This window comes from Manis pentadactyla, chromosome 17 (assembly GCF_030020395.1).
Source record: "Manis pentadactyla isolate mManPen7 chromosome 17, mManPen7.hap1, whole genome shotgun sequence".
NCBI lineage: Eukaryota > Metazoa > Chordata > Mammalia > Pholidota > Manidae > Manis > Manis pentadactyla.
In genome coordinates, this window is record NC_080035.1 from 15,212,182 (window position 1) to 15,231,830 (window position 19,649).

The window sequence follows — 19,649 nt, forward strand, 5'->3', positions numbered from 1 at the left end:
AGTTTTCAGAGTATAGGTCTTTCACTTCCTTGGTTAGGTTTATTCCTAGGTATTTTATTCTTTTTGATGCTATTGTGAATGGAATTGTCTTCCTGATTTCTCTTTCTATTAGTTTATTGTTAGTGTATAGGAAAGCCACAGATTTTTGTGTGTTAATTTTGTATCCTGCAACTTTGCTGAATTCCGATATTAGTTCTAGTAGTTTTGCAGTGGAGTCTTTAGGGTTTTTAATGTACAATATCATGTCATTTGCAAATAGTGACAGTTTGACTTCTTCTTTACCAATCTGGATTCCTTGTGTTTCTTTGTTTTGTCTGATTGCCATGGCTAGGACCTCCAGTACTAAGTTAAATAACAGTGGGGAGAGTGGGCATCCCTGTCTTGTTTCCAATCTCAGTGGAAAAGCTTTCAGCTTCTCGGTGTTCAGTATGATGTTGGCTGTGGGTTTATCATATATGGCCTTTATTATGTTGAGGTACTTGCCCTCTATACCCATTTTGTTGAGAGTTTTTATCATGAATGGATGTTGAATTTTGTCGAATGCTTTTTCAGCATCTATGGAGATGATCATGTGGTTTTTGTCCTTCTTTTTGTTGATGTGGTGGATGCTGTTGATGGATTTTCAAATGTTGTACTGTCCTTGCATCCCTGGGATGAATCCCACTTGGTCATGGTGTATGATCCTTTTGATGTACTTTAGAATTCGGTTTGCTGATATTTTGTTGAGTATTTTTGCAACTACGTTCATCAGGGATATTGGTCTGTAGTTTTCTTTTTTGGTGGGATCTTTGCCTGTTTTTGGTATTAGGGTGATGTTGGCTTCATAGAATGAGTTTGGGAGTATTCCCTCCTCTTCTATTTTTTGGAAAACTTTAAGGAGAATGGGTATTATGTCTTCTCTGTATGTCTGACAAAATTCTGAAGTAAATCCATCTGGCCCGGGGGTTTTGTTCTTTGGTAGTTTTTTGATTACTGCTTCAATTTCGTTGCTGGTAATTGGTCTGTTTAGATTTTCTGTTTCTTTCTGGGTCAGTCTTGGAAGGTTGTATTTTTCTAGGAAGTTGTCCATTTCTCCTAGGTTTCCCAGCTTGTTAGCATATAGGTTTTCATAGTATTATCTAATAATTCTTTGTATTTCTGTGGGGTCTGTCGTGATTTTTCCTTTTTCGTTTCTTACTCTGTTGATGTGTGCTGACTCTCTTTTTCTCTTTAATAAGTCTGGCTAGAGACTTACCTATTTTGTTTATTTTCTTGAAGAACCAGCTTTTGGATTCATTGATTTTTTTCTATTGTTTTATTCTTCTCAATTTTATTTATTTCTTCTCTGATCTTTATTATGTCCCTCCTTCTGCTGACCGTAGGCCTCATTTGTTCTTCTTTTTCCAATTTCGATAATTGTGACATTAAGACTATTCATTTGGGATTGTTCTTCCTTCTTTAAATATGCCTGGATTGTTATATACTTTCCTCTTAAGACTGATTTCGCTGTGTCCCACAGTAGTTGGGGCTTTTTGTTGTTGTCGTCATTTGTTTCCATATATTGCTGGATCTCCATTTTAATTTGGTCATTGATCCATTGATTATTTAGGAGCATGTTGTTAAGCCTCCATGTGTTTGTGAGCCTTTTTACTTTCTTTGTACAATTTATTTCTAGTTTTATCCCTTGTGGTCTGAAAAGTTGGTTGGTAGGATTTCAATGTTTTTGAATTTACTGAGGCTCTTTTTGTGGCCTAGTATGTGGTCTATTCTGGAGAATGTTCCATGTGCACTTGAGAAGAATGTGTATCCTGTTGCTTTTGGATGTAGAGTTCTGTAGATGTTTATTAGGTCCATCTGTTCTAATGTGTTGTTCAGTGCCTCTGTGTCCTTACTTATTTTCTGTCTGGTGGATCTGTCCTTTGGAGTGAGTGGTGTGTTAAATTCTCCCAAAATGAATGCATTGCATTCTATTTCCTCCTTTAATTCTGTTAGTATTTGTTTCACATATGTTGGTGCTCCTGTATTGGGTGCATATATATTTATAATGGTTATATCCTCTTGTTGGACTGAGCCCTTTATCATTAGGTAATGTCCTTCCTTATCTCTTGTTACTTTCTTTGTTTTGAAGTCTATTTTGTCTGATACTAGTATTGCAACACCTGCTTTTTTCTCCCTGTTATTTGCATGAAACATCTTTTTCCGTCCCTTGACTTTTAATCTGTTAATGTCTTTGGGTTTGAGGTGAGTCTCTTGTAAGCAGCATATAGATGGGTCTTGCTTTTTTATCCATTCTATTACTCTGTGTCTTTTGATTGATGCATTCAGTCCATTTACATTTAGGGTGATTATTGAAAGATACGTACTTACTGCCATTGCAGGCTTTAAGTTTGTGGTTACCAAAGGTTCGAGGTTAGCTTCTTTACTATCTTACCATCTAACTTAACTCACTTATTGAACTATTATAAACACTGTCTGGTGATTCTTTATTTCTCTCTCTTCTTATTCCTCCTCCTCCATTCTTCATATGTTGGTTGTTTTGTTCTGTGCTCTCTTTAGGAGTGCTCCCATCTAGAGCAGTCCCTCTAACATACCCTGTAGAGGTGGTTTGTGGGAGGTAAATTCCCTCAACTTTTGCTTGTCTGGGAATTGTTTAATCCCTCCTTCATATTTAAATGATAATCGTGCTGGATACAGTATTGTTTCAGGGCCCTTCTGTTTCATTGCAGTAAGTATATCATGCCATTCTTTTGTGGCCTGTAAGGTTTCTGTTGAGAAGAAGTCTGATGATAGCCTGATGGGTTTTCCTTTGTAGGTAACCGTTTTTTTCTCTCTGGCTGCCTTTAATACTCTGTCCTTGTCTTTGATCTTTGCCATTTTAATTATTATGTGTCTTGGTTTTCCTCTTTGGGTCCCTTGTCATGGGAGTTCTGTGTACCTGTGTGGTCTGAGAGGCCATTTCCTCCCCCAGTTTTGGGAAGTTTTGAGCAATTATTTCTTCAAAGACACTTTCTATTCCTTTTTCTCTCTGTTCTTCTTCTGGTACTCCTGTAATGCGAATATTGTTCCGTTTGGTTTGGTCACACTGTTCTCTTAATATTGTTTCATTCCTGGAGATCCTTTTCTCTCTCTCTCTGCATCAGCTTCTCTGTGTTCCTGTTCTCTGTTTTCTAGTCCATTAATGGTCTCTTTCATCTCGTCCATTCTGCTTTGAAGTCCTTCCAGAGATTGTTTTATTTCTGCATTCTCCCTCCTTAGTTCTTGCATATTTCTCTGCAAGTCCATCATCATTGTTAAGACTTTTGTTTTGAATTCTTTTTCAGGAAGATTGGTTAACTCTCTCTCCCCAGATTTCTTCTCAGTGGAGAATGTGGAAGATTTCTGGGTTAGTCTGGTCTGGATCAAATTTTTCTGCCTTTTCATGTTGATAGATGCAGTGGTATGCTGTTGGCTCGTCTGTCAGCTGGGAGAACAAGACCCTTTCCACTTGCTCCTGTCCTTTCTTTACTGGGACAACGGCGACCCCTAGCGGGTTGTTTTGGGCAGTTGTGTGTAGACTGGGTCTGTGTTTCTTGCCCAGCCGCTATGGAGGAAGCTCCCTTGCTGTGGGCGTGGCCAGCCTCACAGCGTGCTCTGCTATCGCCGGGCCGTAACAGAGGGGGAACGGGCTGGGGCTATTTATCGCTGTGAGGGGTCTCAGAGCTGCTGCCCAGGGGGTTAGAGCACCCAGAGTTCCCCGGGATTCCAAGCCTCTGGGCTACGTGTCCCAGGATGCTTCCGTCCAGCTGTGAGGCCCCTGTCCCTTTAAGATTTTCAAAAAGCACTTGCTTTTCTTTGTCCCAGGGGCGCCGGCTGCAGGGACCCGCTCGCAGGTTTTACTGTCCTGTTTCGCTGATTTCCTGTACTCCTTGCACTGTGTGTCTGCACTCTGGGTGCGGATGGCTAGGGCTGGATATTTAGCAATGCTGGGCTCCCTCTCCCTCCCCGCTCCAACTCCTCTCCTCCCGCCGGGAGCTGGGGTGAAGGGCGCTCGGGTCCCGTCGGGTCAGGGCTTGTGTCTTACCCCCTTCGCAAGGTGCTGGGTTCTCGCGGGTGTGGATGTAGTCTGGTTGTTGTCCTGTATCTTCTGGTCTCTCTTTTAGGGATATTTGTATTTGTTGTAATTTCAAAAATATATATGGTTTTGGGAGGAGATTCCCACTGTCCTACTCACGCTGCCATCTTGGCTCCGCTATGATTAGATTTTAAGCTATCACTGACTTTAGAAATTCCCAACCAAGTAATTAACATAAAAATGGCCCCAGCCTGGCAATAACTTTGGGATACCAGGCAGAAGTTCTTGTGAAATTCTCTCACAAGCCATATATTTAACCCAAACTGCACAGTATTTCCTTAAATAAAGCCCCTTTGAAGGTGAACTCACATTTTAGCATTACAGAATTCATAAAGAAGACAGTTTCTGAATCAGGAGCAGCAGACATGATAAACCTTAGGTTAGTTCTCTGAGAAGTTCAGGTAATTGAATTATCAAATAGGAACTTTTTAATGAATATGATAACAGTTATTAAAACAAAAGAATAAAAAACATACACAGTGTTATATGTGAATTGTATCTCAATAAAGCTAGAAAAAAATATTAAAACCCAGACCCTGGATTTACCCTCCCATTTCAAAAAACTTAAAACACAGACAAAAAAATGAAACAGTGGTACTAAAGAAATTGGACATCAGTCAAAAAAGGCCAATGATCCATTGGAAATGGGAAACAAATGAGGTGAGCCCTACAGTTACTCTGCCTTATACTGCATGGAGAATTCTTTTTTTATTTTTGAAAACAGATTGGTAGTTCCTCAAAAAACTTAATGTATACTTAATATGTGACTCACATGCTACTTTCTATTCTACTACTCCAAAAGTATTTATCCAAAAGAAATGAAGCCATACATTCAAAAAAAATTCAAGCACAAACAAAAGGTCTTACCAGCTTTATTTGCAATAGCCCCAAACTGGACACAATCCAAATACCCATCAGTTGCTGCTGGGATGAACAAATTTGTAGTATAGCCATACTTAAACTGCCACTTAGCAATAAAATAGAACTGCCATTGATAACATATAACAAAAGTATATATATCTTAACATAATTATTCTAAGGGAAAGAAGCTAGACCAAAAAAAAGAGAATATGGTTCTATTTATATAAAATTGTAGAAGCTGCAAACTAATCTATAATGATAGAAGACATTTGAGTAGTTGTTTTGCATTCGGCAGGGTGTGGAAAGGTGAGAAGTAAGGATTTTTTGAGGGTGAAGAATATGTTCATTGTATTGATTGTGTGGATGGTTTCATAAGTGTGTACATATGTCGAAATTATCAAATTGTAGGCTTTAAGTGTATGCAGTTTATTGTACGTCAGTTATACCTCAGTAAAGATGTTTTTAAAAAGTGAAAGACTAACGTCCTACTTAATGATGAAAGATGATATGTTATGATAACCAAATAGAGCATATAATATATGGGTTAAACAGCAGATTAGTCACTGCTTAAGAGAAAATTAGTGAGCTCCAATACAGATCTGATAAAGAATAAAAAATATGAAAGATCAGAGATGTGATGTTTGAATGAAGAGGTCTACATCTTTAACCCAAGCTCCAGGAGTAGAGACTATATAGAGGGAGAAAGAGGCAATATTCAAAGATGATAATGGAGAATTTTCCAGAATGGTATTAATCCCAGTATGGTAGATTCTGAGTAGCATAACATTTTAAAATAAATTCAGTCCTCAGCATATTATAGGAAAAATGTGGGACACCAAAGATCCCTCCCCTCCTCAAAAAAAGAGTCAAACCAGGGAGAATTACTTGTGATGATTGATTATTGGATTAGCAGCTTAGAAGCTTCCTGAGAAGAAATCACTGTCAACCAAATATTCTCTATCTAATTAATTTATAATTCACGTGCACTTGTGTACATCACTACCTTGAATAGTAAGGAGATGATGGAGAGGGTGGAAATTGGGTAGGCTATTGGCAGTGTCCTGACTAAAAGCAGTAGAGGAAAACAATGGAATAAAGAAAATTTTATCAGAAAAAGCAGGTAAATAGAAAGTATAAAATAAGATGGTAGGATGGATAGGAGCTAACTGAAGTCTTAGCTTCAGACTTGTTATCGTTAACACAGTCAGCCAGAAGTATTTGCCTCACGACTGGGTTCTCGAAGCACACGTCTGCAGTGTTGGAAGCCGAGACAACCTGGCCTATGAGGTTCTGCGAATATACCTTTGGGCAGTCTTAAGAGTGGCCTGAATGTAACCTTTTTTACCCACTTCTCCGAGACTCTTATTCACTGTAACTTCAGAAATGCTTTCCTATTCAATTTGGCTAGAGATGTATTGTTACTAACCTTGTGACTTTAGTTACAGAATTCTGCTTTTGTAAGTTATTGCTCAATATTATATTAATCCAGAATTCACCCTTGTAATTTAGACTAGGAAGAGAGAAAGTCAGCCCTCAAGAGTGCTGGTGTAAGAGGTACTAACTGAAGTATTCATTTATGCTTACTCTTCATTGGTTTTCATGTACAGAATGGTAGTCTGTTCAGACAACATGATCATCTCAAACTAAATTCCAGGCAACGCTGCCACCAAGTTGTGATTCTAGATAAGTGGCAAAAGGAGACTACAAACAAGGCTTGTTTGACCCAGATTAAGGCTACACAAAACACAGTTTAATATTGTTGGGATGGATTTGTTTAGAGATTGACTGAGGGATAAAAGTTTGCTGTTAATTGAAAGAAATAAAATTAAGATGTTTAAAAATATACAGAAAAATAAAAATAGACTATATGGTTCACCAAAATTTTGCCTCATTTATTTTTTATATATCTAGAGTTTTGGGAACTTCCCAGTATGTAAGAGCTAACTGTATGCAGAGATGTATTTAGAATAGAAAAAAGCTAAATATCTATTTCTCCTCCTATAAAAAACTTACATAACCAACAGGCAGACAATCCCATATGGTTTATTTTTTGAGCCCAAGTGTTATCAGCATCAAGAATATTCCCCCCAAATTTTAAGAAAGCACTGTTAGTATTGTCACCTCAAAGACAAGATAAAATATTTTAAACTTAACCTCATTTTTACAGTTGAGCCAAAGTATAATTTCCTATATAAAAATGTTTGTGATCTAACCTATGTCCTATGTTAAATTTTTACCTGTTATTTTCCTTTTAGTAAATAGTGTTATAGGAGACTAACAGATGTAATCCAAGTATTTACTATTTAAAATTTAGTATAAATGACAAAGTAGCATTTATAAACAGCTAAATTGTCCATTCTCTCTTGCTTTTGAGGGCAAATATTTATGCAGAGCTGTTTTGATTTCAGGGAGAAAAACTAAACCACCACGACCGGATTCCCCAGCTGCTACACCAAACATATCTGTGAAGAAGAAAAACAAAGATGGGAAGGGTAAGTGCTACTCTAATTACCCTGTACTCAGAGGTCAAATAACATCCAGATTACAAGTAGAAACTACCCATTTTCTTGACATAAGAAAATGGATCTTAACTGCTGCCCCATGCCTATAAGATACACTTGCCATTTTCTATAGAGACTGGTAATGATGTAGCCCAAGAAATCAATTTCAGAGATTTTCACTTACTCTGCCAAAATAATTCATCCTTTCCGTTAATAATGAGTCCCTTAGAAGAGGCCAGCCAGGTTAGGTTTTCAGTTCATAGGTTCTTTACTATGTTTTCTTAGAGCTTGAGTATTTTCATAACTGCTGCTCAAATTTGAAGAAAATTATTAAAGCTAATCTGCTGGTTCTAATATAAAGAAAACAATTGTTAATAGGTTTTCTATGTAGTGGTTCTTAAAGAGATGGAAAAAAAGTTGTCTCAAGTTCTTTTTCCCTAAGTTGTCACAAATCTAACTGGCAAGATTGCTCTGTTCAGATGTTTTATGTGGGACCAATAAATAGACCTATATTAGACCCTAAAAATTATGACCATTAGATCACCGGTACTCACTGAATTAGGTAACATTTTTCTGTATAATCACAAATGGAACTTACAAGGCTTTTTAGTGTTTTATTGTGCTCTTTTAGATGAAGTTTTGGTCAGCTAAAAAAAAATTGCTTTTGTTATAGGAAACACAATTTATCTTTGGGAGTTTCTATTGGCACTGCTCCAGGACAAAGCTACTTGTCCTAAGTATATCAAATGGACCCAGCGAGAAAAAGGCATATTTAAGTTGGTGGATTCTAAAGCGGTATCCAGGTTGTGGGGGAAGCACAAAAACAAACCTGACATGAATTATGAGACCATGGGAAGAGCTCTCAGGTATGTGAAGTTTTTGTAGTTCATTGTGTTAAGAATACCATTTACTAAATACTAAAAAGTAGGTAACTTCTAAAAAAAAATCAGAGGATTAAAAAAAATGGTTATTTTATTATTGAAGTGCTAAAACCATATTACTTAACAGAAATCACTGTGTATCTAAATTGAAATCTTATTCCAATCTGGGAAAATGTTTTCTTTCCAAAAAAAATCTTCATTCAAACAACAGATATATTATTTCTGCACGGATGAGAAAATGTTAGGCTAGCATTAGGAATTATAAATTGACGATAGGTCTCATACGTTTTGAGCTATTAAACTTAAATCCAGCATAAAACAAGAAGTGGTAAATTAATACAGGCACTTCATAAGAGGGTGCACTTTTAAACATGAATCTCAGGTATGGTATGTAATATGTTGGAATACATTAATGCTTTGAGAATATTAGTTTGAAAATTTTGAACTAGGGACCAGTTTTATTAAGATTACTTTTGTTTTTCTGTGATTGTGTCATTTGTTCTTGAAGATATGTATGTATTTGAGACAGATTTATTAAAAATAGCAATGACCTGCTAATTTGATAACTTTCTTAAAACAGAACTATTCAATTAGTGTTTTTATATATTCACATTTTTCAGGTGCTTAATTAAAATCTGAGAAAATTTGAATCACTTCTATTTGTACATCTTTAAATTTTTTGCAGAAAACTGAATTAGGTTTATTGATTCAGATCTAAATTGTAGGGTCATTATAGTAAGCTGTGGAAGGGAAATAAATTCATGAAGTTTATAGTAGATTTGATTATTCCAGCAAGTTGGCACAAGGATAGAGGAAGGAAGAAAATTGAGGGTGTACAATAATCCACATACTTTATCAAAAATCCCCTAATCAGAATTGGTTTTAGACTTAACTGGTAGTAGAGACATAAACTGTGAGTTTGTGTTTAAAATATATTTAGAAAAGAATGATTTTAATTTTACTCTTTTACAAAGTAACTGCCCTTCATTTAGAAATTCTTTTCTCACTTGTTTGTTTTTAACTCTAAACTTTTATTTATAATGAAAGAGATTTTAATTTTGTTGAATATCATAAAGTATTGATGAAATTGTCTGCTTTACATAGGTACTATTACCAAAGGGGCATCCTGGCAAAAGTAGAAGGTCAGCGCTTGGTGTATCAGTTTAAAGAAATGCCAAAAGATCTTATTTATGTAGATGATGAGGATCCAAGTTCCAGCATGGAGTCTTCAGATCCATCACTAACTTCTTCAACAACCACTTCAGTTAGGAACCAAGCAAGCCGATCAAGGGTGTCTTCAAATCCAGGGATAAAAGGAGGAGCCACTACAGTTCTAAAACCAGGGAATTCTAAAGCTACAAAACCCAAAGATCCTGTGGAAGTTGCACAGCCATCAGAAGTTCTGAGGACAGTGCAGCCCACACAGCCCCCATATCCTACCCAGCTCTTCCGGACTATTCATGTGGTACAGCCAGTACAATCTGTTGCAGAAGGAGATTCAACCATAACCAGTAGCATGCAGGATGAGACATTAAATTCTTCCATTCAGAGTATTAGGTGAGGAAATTGAAGTTAATGATCCATATTGTTATGTGATGTTTCTGACTAGAGCCATTATTTGTTCAATAGGTCAAGATTCAGAAATGAGGATAAAAATTACATAGATGGCAAGCTATAAATCTTGGTCAAGCTACAAATCTTGGTCAACAGATTGTTTCAGCAGCAATATATATTACATCAGTCCTCTGATTGTATCTGTGATTCCTTATTTTTAAATTTTGACATTACTTGATGTTTTGCTACCAGTTTAACTAGTGTAGTCCACTGTACTACTGCATAACTAGATTGATCAGTACAAGAAGGGATTTACATATAAGAAAGTCCAGAAAATGGTTTCAATTCTTTTTTTCAAACAAAATCAGAAGCTGTAAGAATTCAACATAAATTGACAAATTGTGACCTTTTGGAATGCATTGAGTTCTAAGAATACACATTATTCCTTGGTCGTGAAACAGTTCTAAAGAATATAAGGTCCTCTTTTTCAGAGCTCTTAGAGTGCAGAAGTTGGAAGAATAGTTTTCTGGCTAATCAAATCAGATTTGTCTCAAAGCCCCAGGAAGGATACAACAAATTGACCAAAACCTATCTGCTTTTAGACTGGCCTTTTGCAGAAATTTGAGATATAGTCTTGGCTAAATTAGAATGGGAAAAAGAGAGGAAGGCAATAAACAAAATGGACTTTTGTAATGTTCTATTTGTTTGTTTCTACTCTCATGAATTTCTAGAACATGAATTACAAAATAGAGGAGCCCTTTCATATCCAATAAAAATGAATCTATGATTATTTTCATTAGCCAGCTTCAGTCTTAATATTTGTATATTCCAGAAAATAAATGCTGGGTTTTTATTCAATTGATCTTGAAGTAAGTAAACATTATCTAGAATCAAGGCAGACTGTTAGATGATTCAGTCTTCCTTATACGGTCCATTTAAACTTACGACATTGTCTCTTGAATTGTTGACTTGCAAAGAGTGTAATAATCAAATTTTTTTCCATTTTAATTGGTCAGAATGATAGATCTTTAACTGTTCTTAAAAGAATACTTACTTAGCTCTCTTTTCCTTTTAATGTTTTATTTTCCTCTAGGTTCTATTGGTTATGTATGATGACTGAGTTTCTAATTTGAAAGTGTGTGGTTCCTCCCACTGGTTCCTAGCTTCTTTGTAATGTTGTCATTGTGTGTATTTGTGTTAATAGGAAGCATACAATGGCCACAGCTAATCACTGAGACGCTTTCTAGGAGTGATTCAGTTGTTTTTTAGCATCTATAAGTTTCCATTTTAGACCTTGAGAATAGAAACAAACAAAACCCAAAAGAAAACTCATGCATCTCCAGCTCTGAAAGATATAGTGAAACTGCATTAGATAGTTTATTATTATGAATGTCAATTTCTGAATAAGACTGGTGCCAGATATTAAAACATTGTAATTAACCTTGCTACCTGTGACTTTCAAACTGTCTTTGGTGTACCTTTCAGACTTCATTTCCAAGGTTCCTGAGAATTCTGTGGACACTCTGCTTGCTTCTTGCCTCTAATGTTTTTTCACTTCAGTTCAATCTATATTAACTACTAGTCACAGCTTTGTTATGCTGCCTCCTTGCAGCTTTTGTTAGATCTATGTTGCACACAGAGTGCAGTTGAATTTCTGTAGCCTCAGCTGATAGCTCTCTGCTCACAATTCTTTCTTTGTTCTTCAACTAAAGCTGACTGTACCTCAGTCTGGTACTTAAACCAAATGTTTCAGTTGACTTTAGTGCCTGTCTCCTCTTAGAAAATATATAGATTATATTCATTGTCCTTTTCCTATCACCTGACACAGTACTGGGCACATAACACCCTTTCATATTTGTAGAATTTACTTTGAAGTAGTATATATATTCATTTGTTATCTCCTCTTAGAGTAATGAGTTTCTAAGTGGCCTATTTACATAATGAAGACATAGAAGTTTAAGTTTTCAAACTTTAAAACATACTCCTATTGTGGAAAGCCTTTCTGTATTTATACAGATATATCTATACATTCACATTTTTAATCTTTAACTTTTTAAGAAATTCTTCTCTCATTTGGTTAAATCTTTTATTTTCCTCTCCCAAAACCTGCTTATTTTAAAGTAGTCAAACCTTTAACAGAATGCATTTTATTACCTGAAATTACTGGATGTGGGAAGGCAAAATTAATAAACAGCAACACTCTTTGAAGACTGACAGGTACTGAATGTAGTATCCAGGTTTTGCTATCGTTCGTTTCCATTATATAAAAAGAAAGAAAAAAGGTAAATAATTTTCAAGCGAATTGTATATATCATTCTGAATTTTTAACATATTAATAGAATAGTTTTTCATTAATTTCTTATTTAGTAATTTCTTTGTTATTTTCATTTTTGGTAATTATCCCAACTTTTTATTATGAAAAATTTCAAAGTAAGGTGAAGTTGAAGTAGTTCACTTATTTGCCATTAATCTAGATTTACAATTGATGATTGATAACATTTTGCCATGTTTTATCTCTATATTTATACCTTTTTCTCTATTGAGCTATTTGTCAAGTAAGTTGACGTGATTATGACATTTTACCCCTAAATATTTCAACCTACAACTCCTTAAGAATAGAGACATAAATGACCATATTATCATTCCTAAGAAAATGAACAGTTTTTTCTGTATCTCTCAATTTTATGACAACTTATTAATAAAATCAAAGACCTTTAAAGATTTTAAATTAGATTTTTTAATCTAAAGAAGTGTTTCATCTTGTTTGATTTTAATTTAAACAAGAGCTGACACTTTCAAAGCACTCTATATTTCATACACTTTACATATATTAATGTATAGAATCCTCACTGGTCAATGAGGTATAGGTAATATTATTCCTATTTTACAGATGAGGAAACCAAGCAAGGAGAGGCCAAGGAGCCTGGTCACATCTAGTAAGTGGTGGAGACAGTGTTTTAATGCAAGCAGTTTAGTTCAAAGCAATGAGCTTAACGGTTTGCCATACTGCCTGTTGATTCATATAAATCGCATGAATTATCAGTTATTTACAATGAAGTAGCAGTATGTTTCTTCTTAATTTTTTCCTTTGTTCACTTCTTTTCATCTCACATAATTGCATGTATCTATGTTGAAATCAAACTGTTCTTAATTTATGGTATTATGTGTTCAGTTTTTGCACATTTTGACTCTGGCTTCATGTTATTCAAAGAAACAAATACAACTAAAATAAACCTCTGGTAAAATATCTTCTTAAAATTGTGCCTTGGTAAACTTGGAAGTCCATATACCTACCTAGCATAATTCTCTATAATATTTATTTAACCACTAATAGTTTGTCTTAGGGTCTTTTAAATAAAGTAACCTCTAAAAATATATGTTGTGTAGCTTGTCTTAAAAGCAATGTAATGGAGTAGGAAGAATGTAGGCATAACCTCCCAGTGCTCTGTCAATTATTAGATGTGACATTGGATCAAATTAATAATTTTGAGTCTTGTTTCCTCATCTATAAAATAAAGATGGTAATACTTAAGCTTACAGATGGTTTTAACAATTAAATAACACTTCCTGACATCTGAGTAGATTTTCAACAAATGCTAAATGATATATGATAAACGCTAAATGATACCTCCCTTAAACTCAGAAAGTTTGAGGAACTTTAAATTACCAATATTATACCAGTTAAAGTGGTTTAGGAGATTTTTTTTAAAGTAGCTAACTATAAAACACTATAGTCTTTGTTAAATAATACAGTATAACCAGACACAACTGATAATTTAGTCATTAACTAAGAAAAAAATAATTAAAAATTCCTGAGGTTGGGAAAAATGCTACTAATATTTTATCCTTTAATCTTTAAATTTTTTATTTGTAAAAATTGATTTAGAATTTGTTAAAATAAGCCACTACATTTACATTGTAGACATTGTAGGTGAGTATGTTTATTTTCTTGCAGATGGCAGTCAGGTGTTTCAAGAAAAGGACATCTCTTTCTAATCTGGAATCAAAGCATTGAGTCTAGTGGTAGCCTTGATGAGCCATATGGAAAATTTTCAAGTACATTATTGCTTGTGCCACACCTGAGAGGGAAAGAGGAAGGGGAGAAGTGTGTATTAAAAAGTTATAACTACCCACAGTTTAAAGATACAATAGTAAATATTTATCTTCAGCTAATGTTATTCAACACTAAGATGTGGCAGTATGTTGTAATGATTAAGCACAGAGGCCCTGCGGTCAGATGGCCTCTTCTTACCTAACTGGTCACTTTATGCAAGCTGTTTGACCTCTTTGGGCATTAATTTTTTTCATAACATAAAATGGGGATAATGTACGTAGAGGGCGGAAAGACTATACATATTTACGGATACAATCTGTATGCCAACTACTATTTTATCTGTGCATACATGCATGAACTCTTGCAGTGGGAAGTCTTTGTGCCATCTTTACTGTTTAAAAAATGGTATCTGGCTGTAAAGTCAGATACTGTTGCCTGGCTTAGATTCCATCCAAGGTGTCCTGATTTAGGTGGGCAGGGGAGAAGGGAGTCACAGTGTAGTTTGGAAAATCTCCCTGGCTCCAAAGTTATTTTGAATACTTCCAACTCCTCCTTGCCTTCCTAATAATGTTAGTACATCTGGCCTTTATTCCTAGGCATACTCTGAGCACCTCACTAAATCTTCATACTGACTCCTGTTCTCTTTTAGCTCTGTCCTCCAGATGAACCGCTAATACCCTGCTGTAGATTGATATTCAGAATGGTTACTTTGGTGGCAGTCTGAACGTGGGAATAAGTGTCTACACCAGTGGGTGGGCTCTAGTCATCCTGTGTCTTTCTACTTCCTTTCAAGTTCTCCATAGCTGAGATGATGCATCTTTTCATCTTTCCTCCTAGTCCATTTGTTTTCTCCTCTAGAATTTCATTTCTCACACATACATGACAGGCAACATAACTATAACTTACTAAAATTTACCTGTAATAATCTACTGGCAGTGAGCAACATTTGGTTTATGAGGACTAATCTAGCTGTTAGCCATTTGAAGTAGCGGTCAGTCATCTTTGGTAAAATAGCTTTACAGAATTGCGAGGAAACAACAGTTGAGCTCCAGATGCTGAGATAAAACTGCATGTGTTTTACAGTAACCATGTCCATACACTTTGTGAACTTCTAAAATTAAACTGACTTATCACTTACGTATCTCTTCAACAAATGGATTTAACAACCTTATATAAATTGGAATTTACATTAAATGGTTTTATGTTAAATTATAGCTTTATGACTAAAATTTATGAGCATTGTTTGAGCTGAGAAAACTGCTAAAATACGCTTCTGTTTATTTTTGTGAAGGTGAAAGCTGCCTTCTTGCCCTCTCTGCCAGCCTTAAGAACCCTCATAGGTATTCTTGTTTATATAGTATGATGTGAACTCTGAGCTATTGAAATTATTCTGATAATCTTGTCTTACACTTAAGACTGAGGGTTTTGTTTAAATTTTAATGAGCATTTCCCCTCTATATAGAGGATAACAGGTTGAAAGCAATTATATGAAGCTTGGTAATTGTGGATGAGCATGTTGATGACATTTTCTCTCATATATCAAAACAGTGAGAGTGAGAATCCAATATACTTGATCTAAAATTCCTCATTTTCTTTAAAGCAACTCACGCATAACTTCTTGCCAAACATTTTGATATTTCCTTCCTCATTTATGTTAATGTGGCACTTTGTAAAGAATTTTTTCATCAGATAGTGTCATAGTTAATGACCTGAGACTTTTGTGTTGGGCATTTCTGTGTGTACAGTGTTCATTGCAGGGTCTGGCATGATGTTTATGTTGTGTTAAAATATGGGAAGTAGCACCTGAAATGTATGACTCTTATTTTGTCAAAATGACTTCTCAGATTTTAACATTGTAAATGATGTAGAATATGCTCATTTTCTCCCTTTTCTTTCATAATCTCAATAGGACTATACAGGCTCCAACCCAGGTTCCAGTGGTTGTGTCTCCTGGGAATCAGCATTTGCATACAGTAACACTCCAGACCGTGCCAATCACAACAGTTATAGCCAGCACAGATCCATCATCAGGTGCTGGATCTCAGAAGTTTATTTTACAAGCCATTCCATCATCACAGCCCATGACAGTACTGAAAGAAAATGTCATGTTACAGTCACAGAAGCCAGGTTCTCCTCCTTCGATTGTCTTGAGCCCTGCCCAGGTACAGCAGGTTCTTACTAGCAATGTTCAGTCAATTTGCAATGGAACCGTCAGTATGGCTTCATCTCCATCTTTCAGTGCTACTACACCTGTGGTGACCTTTTCTCCTCGCAGTTCACAACTGGTTGCTCATCCACCTGGCACTGTAATCACTTCTGTTATCAAAACTCAAGAAACAAAAACTCTTATACAGGAAGTAGGGAAAAAGGTTGAAGATCATTTGAAAGAAGACACTGAGAAAACTGAGCAACAACCCCAGCCTTATGTTATGGTGGTGTCCAACTCCAATGGATTTACCTCTCAGGTAGCTATGAAACAAAACAAATTGCTGGAACCCAACTCCTTTTAGTTAATATACCAAAGGAATTGTGGATAATTGTTTTTTAATGGAATGTTTTCAGTTGTATGCAAACTATATGATTGATTCTAAGATAATTTCTAACTTTGTAGTTAATTGTTAAAAATTTAGAGTTAATTTTGACTTTGTTAGATGAGAGAGGAAAACCTAAGTGTTCTCTAAATGTTACAGAATTCAATTGTGAAGGAACAGGTATTTTATACTATGAAGACATTCTTTTGAGATTTTTTTCAGTTGCTATAAGTATTTTAAAAGATTTCTTTTTAAATTTTACATTGTATTAGCTTTTTTGATTCTTTTGTAAATGCAGTACTTAAGTATAAGGCAACAGGAAATTTACATAGGAACTATCTTCATTCCACTTGTATAAGTTAAGTCTTGACTCTTTCAAATGCAGTACACCTATTTTATACTTTTGTTAAAATTATGATTTTATTTAGACAGCTGGTTGCACTGTATATGAACTATGAATATGTAAAATATGACATTAAAAATTGAAATGTGCCCATCATATGGCTGAACCTGTTTCAGAAGCAGGATAGTATAAAAACATCGCCTGTGAGTGGCTCCCCTACTAAAAAATTAAATAACCTTGGGCAAGCCACTATATCTTTTCAGGCCTCAATTCTTTCATAAAAGGAAGAGATGCATTGGATTAGACTAGATGATCTCCAGCTTCCTTTCTAGTTCTAAGTTTTCTTATTCTAATTCCTGTATTTTAAAAGTATATTGGTGAAAACATTATCAGCTTACTTCCTAATGTAAATATAGCTAAAATATTGCAGGAAAAGTGGCTCTGCAAATTTCATTCTTCTAATTATCTGTAACATCTGCTATGCACCTGAATTCTTCCTAAATACTTTGCTCATTAGCTCCTTAGGCCGTTGCACACTGTGGTCCATTAGTAAACTTATGTTGCTGAGTGTTAAATGAATACTGCTGTTCTGAAAGAGTCAAGGCTCTTTCCTAAGGGCCCAGAAAGCAATCAAGCATTGGCTAATCTGGCTGAGTAGTCAGTTGCTGTAAGAGCATAATTACTTTATATTTTAGATCATTTTTTTCTTGGGCATAAGGGGGAATTGCATACAGAGATAATATACATATATACCCAAGTTTCTAAAATGAAAAGACTTTTTAAGATTACTTTTTCAGCTGTAAATAATGTACATTTAATTTCACAAGAAAAGTTGATCTCTGCAAATTTTCTAGTATAGCAAAGAGAAATATTTGTAGATGAAAAATCATTATGTTTAGAGGTCTAATGTTTTATGTTTTCATATTACAGAGTGAATTTGTATTTAAACAAAAATTTAAATTTTGGAATCCTCTAAACGTTTTTGTATCTTTTAATTGGTTTATTATTAAATAAATCCTGTAAAAATTCTGTGTTCTCAAGCAGATGTTTCTTAAGAACAAATGTACAGAAAATGTTGCTCATGTTTACAGTGTTGTTAAATGTTTAAATAACAAAAGTCCCTTAGTCAGATTAGATTTACAGAATGCCATCCTCTCATTTTTCCTTTCTACGCTAAATGGCAGTTCCCAGACATTACACAATGGATTACCAAGCTCCAAAATTAGAAAACAATAAAATGTTCTAGGCAATACTATTTAACACACTTTTTAAAAAGCAAGTTTCCTAATTAGAAATAAGAAACCAGTTAACTGTTAAGCTTGGAAAATGTAGAAAAATAAAAGTCAGAATCTCAATCCAGTATTCCTAGACCTAGTAGTAGTAACTTCACTTATTCATTTCTCCTTACCAGTTAATATTCTAACAAAATGTGGTTTTAAGAGGAGCAGTCTTGCAGGATCCCAGTTTGAAAAAGACATATGCACCCTTATGTTTATCACAGCACTATTTACAATAGCCAAGAAGTGGAAGCAACCTAAGTGTCCATCAGTAGATGAATGGAGAAAGAAGATGTGGTACATATACACAATGGAATACTATTCAGCCATTAAGAAGAAAACAAATCCTACCATTTGCAACAACATGGATGGAGCTAGAGGGTATTATGCTCAGTGAAATAAGCCAGGTGGAGAAAGACAAGTACCAAATGATTTCACTCATCTGTGGAGCATAAGAACAAAGCAAAAACTGAAGGAACAAAACAGCAGCAGACTCACAGAACCCAAGAATGGACTAACAGTTGCCGAAGGGAAAGGGACTAGGTGTCGGGGTGGTGGGAAGGGAGGGTGAAGGGGAATGAGGGGCATTACTATTAGCACACATAATGTAGAGGGGTCACGGGGAAGGCAGTATAGCATAGAGAAGACAAGTAGTGACTCTATAGCATCTTACTATGCTGATGGACAATGACTGTAATGGGGTATGTGGGGGGGACTTGATAGGGGAATCTAGTAACCACAGTGTTGCTCATGCAATTGTATATTAATGATAAAAAGATTAAAAAAAGGAGCAAACTTATCTTTGAAGACAGGGATGTAGAAAAGAATCTGAGGGAACAGGCCTTGCTAAGAATTCCCCAGTTTACTACCCTTAGATGACACCCTTTTGGTTTCCATGAGTGATTTTCCATGATTTTCCACTCTTCATCAAATCTAGTATGAAAACACTCAGGCTTAACCACTTATTTGAGTCTTCATTTTCTTATCAACTCTCCTGTGTCAAGTAAAACATATTAAATACATTTGTGTGCTTTCTCCTTTAATCTGCCTCTTGTCAGTTTAATTTTTAGACCCAGTTGTGGGCCCTAAGAGGGCCACGGGAAAGTCTTTCCTCAGAGGTCTCTAGCCAGTGCATCCCCTGACATAACCTCATCATACAAAACTCCTGAGCAGAGACACAGATGTTACTCGCTCCTTGGCCTTTGTTCATAAAATCATTGCTTCAACATGTATTTATTAAGAAAGGACCTATGATGTTACTGTCACTGTCCTTAATCTGTAAACCTGCTGCTTGCCTTACTTTCCATTCTATTCTTTAATTCTCTGCAGTATTGTATTTGGACAATCACCCTGAAATTACTGTTGCAAAAGTTACTAAATAGTAATCAATTCCCCTATTATCCAATTTCATCCTTCCTTCTCTTCCTTGAACTTCCCAGCATGTGATAACTCTTTACAACTCAGTCGTTCTTTAACCTCTGCTGACTTTGCTTTTGTGCCCAACGCTTCTCTGTCCTCCTCCTGCCTTTTTAGTTATTTTTTTGTGTTCCTTTTGGG

At 35.5% G+C, this 19,649-nt stretch overlaps 1 protein-coding gene across 10 annotated transcripts in view; it reads left to right on the forward strand.

Annotated features, from left to right (window-relative positions):
* The window catches only part of ELF1 (E74 like ETS transcription factor 1), a 122,011-nt gene extending 104,167 nt beyond the window's left edge, over positions 1-17,844 (forward strand). For 9 of the 10 annotated variants that reach the window (XM_036893826.2, XM_036893824.2, XM_036893825.2 and 6 more), the window contains 4 exons: positions 7,360-7,443; positions 8,126-8,318; positions 9,438-9,890; positions 15,851-17,844. In XM_036893826.2, coding sequence (XP_036749721.1) covers positions 7,360-7,443; positions 8,126-8,318; positions 9,438-9,890; positions 15,851-16,451 — 1,331 coding nt within the window. In that variant the 3' untranslated portion in view covers positions 16,452-17,844. Of the gene's footprint in view, positions 1-7,359; positions 7,444-8,125; positions 8,319-9,437; positions 9,891-12,777; positions 12,824-15,850 lie in introns of all 10 variants that reach the window. The other variant, XM_057494452.1, reaches the window with a different exon arrangement.
* Positions 17,845-19,649: the final 1,805 nt, after the last annotated feature.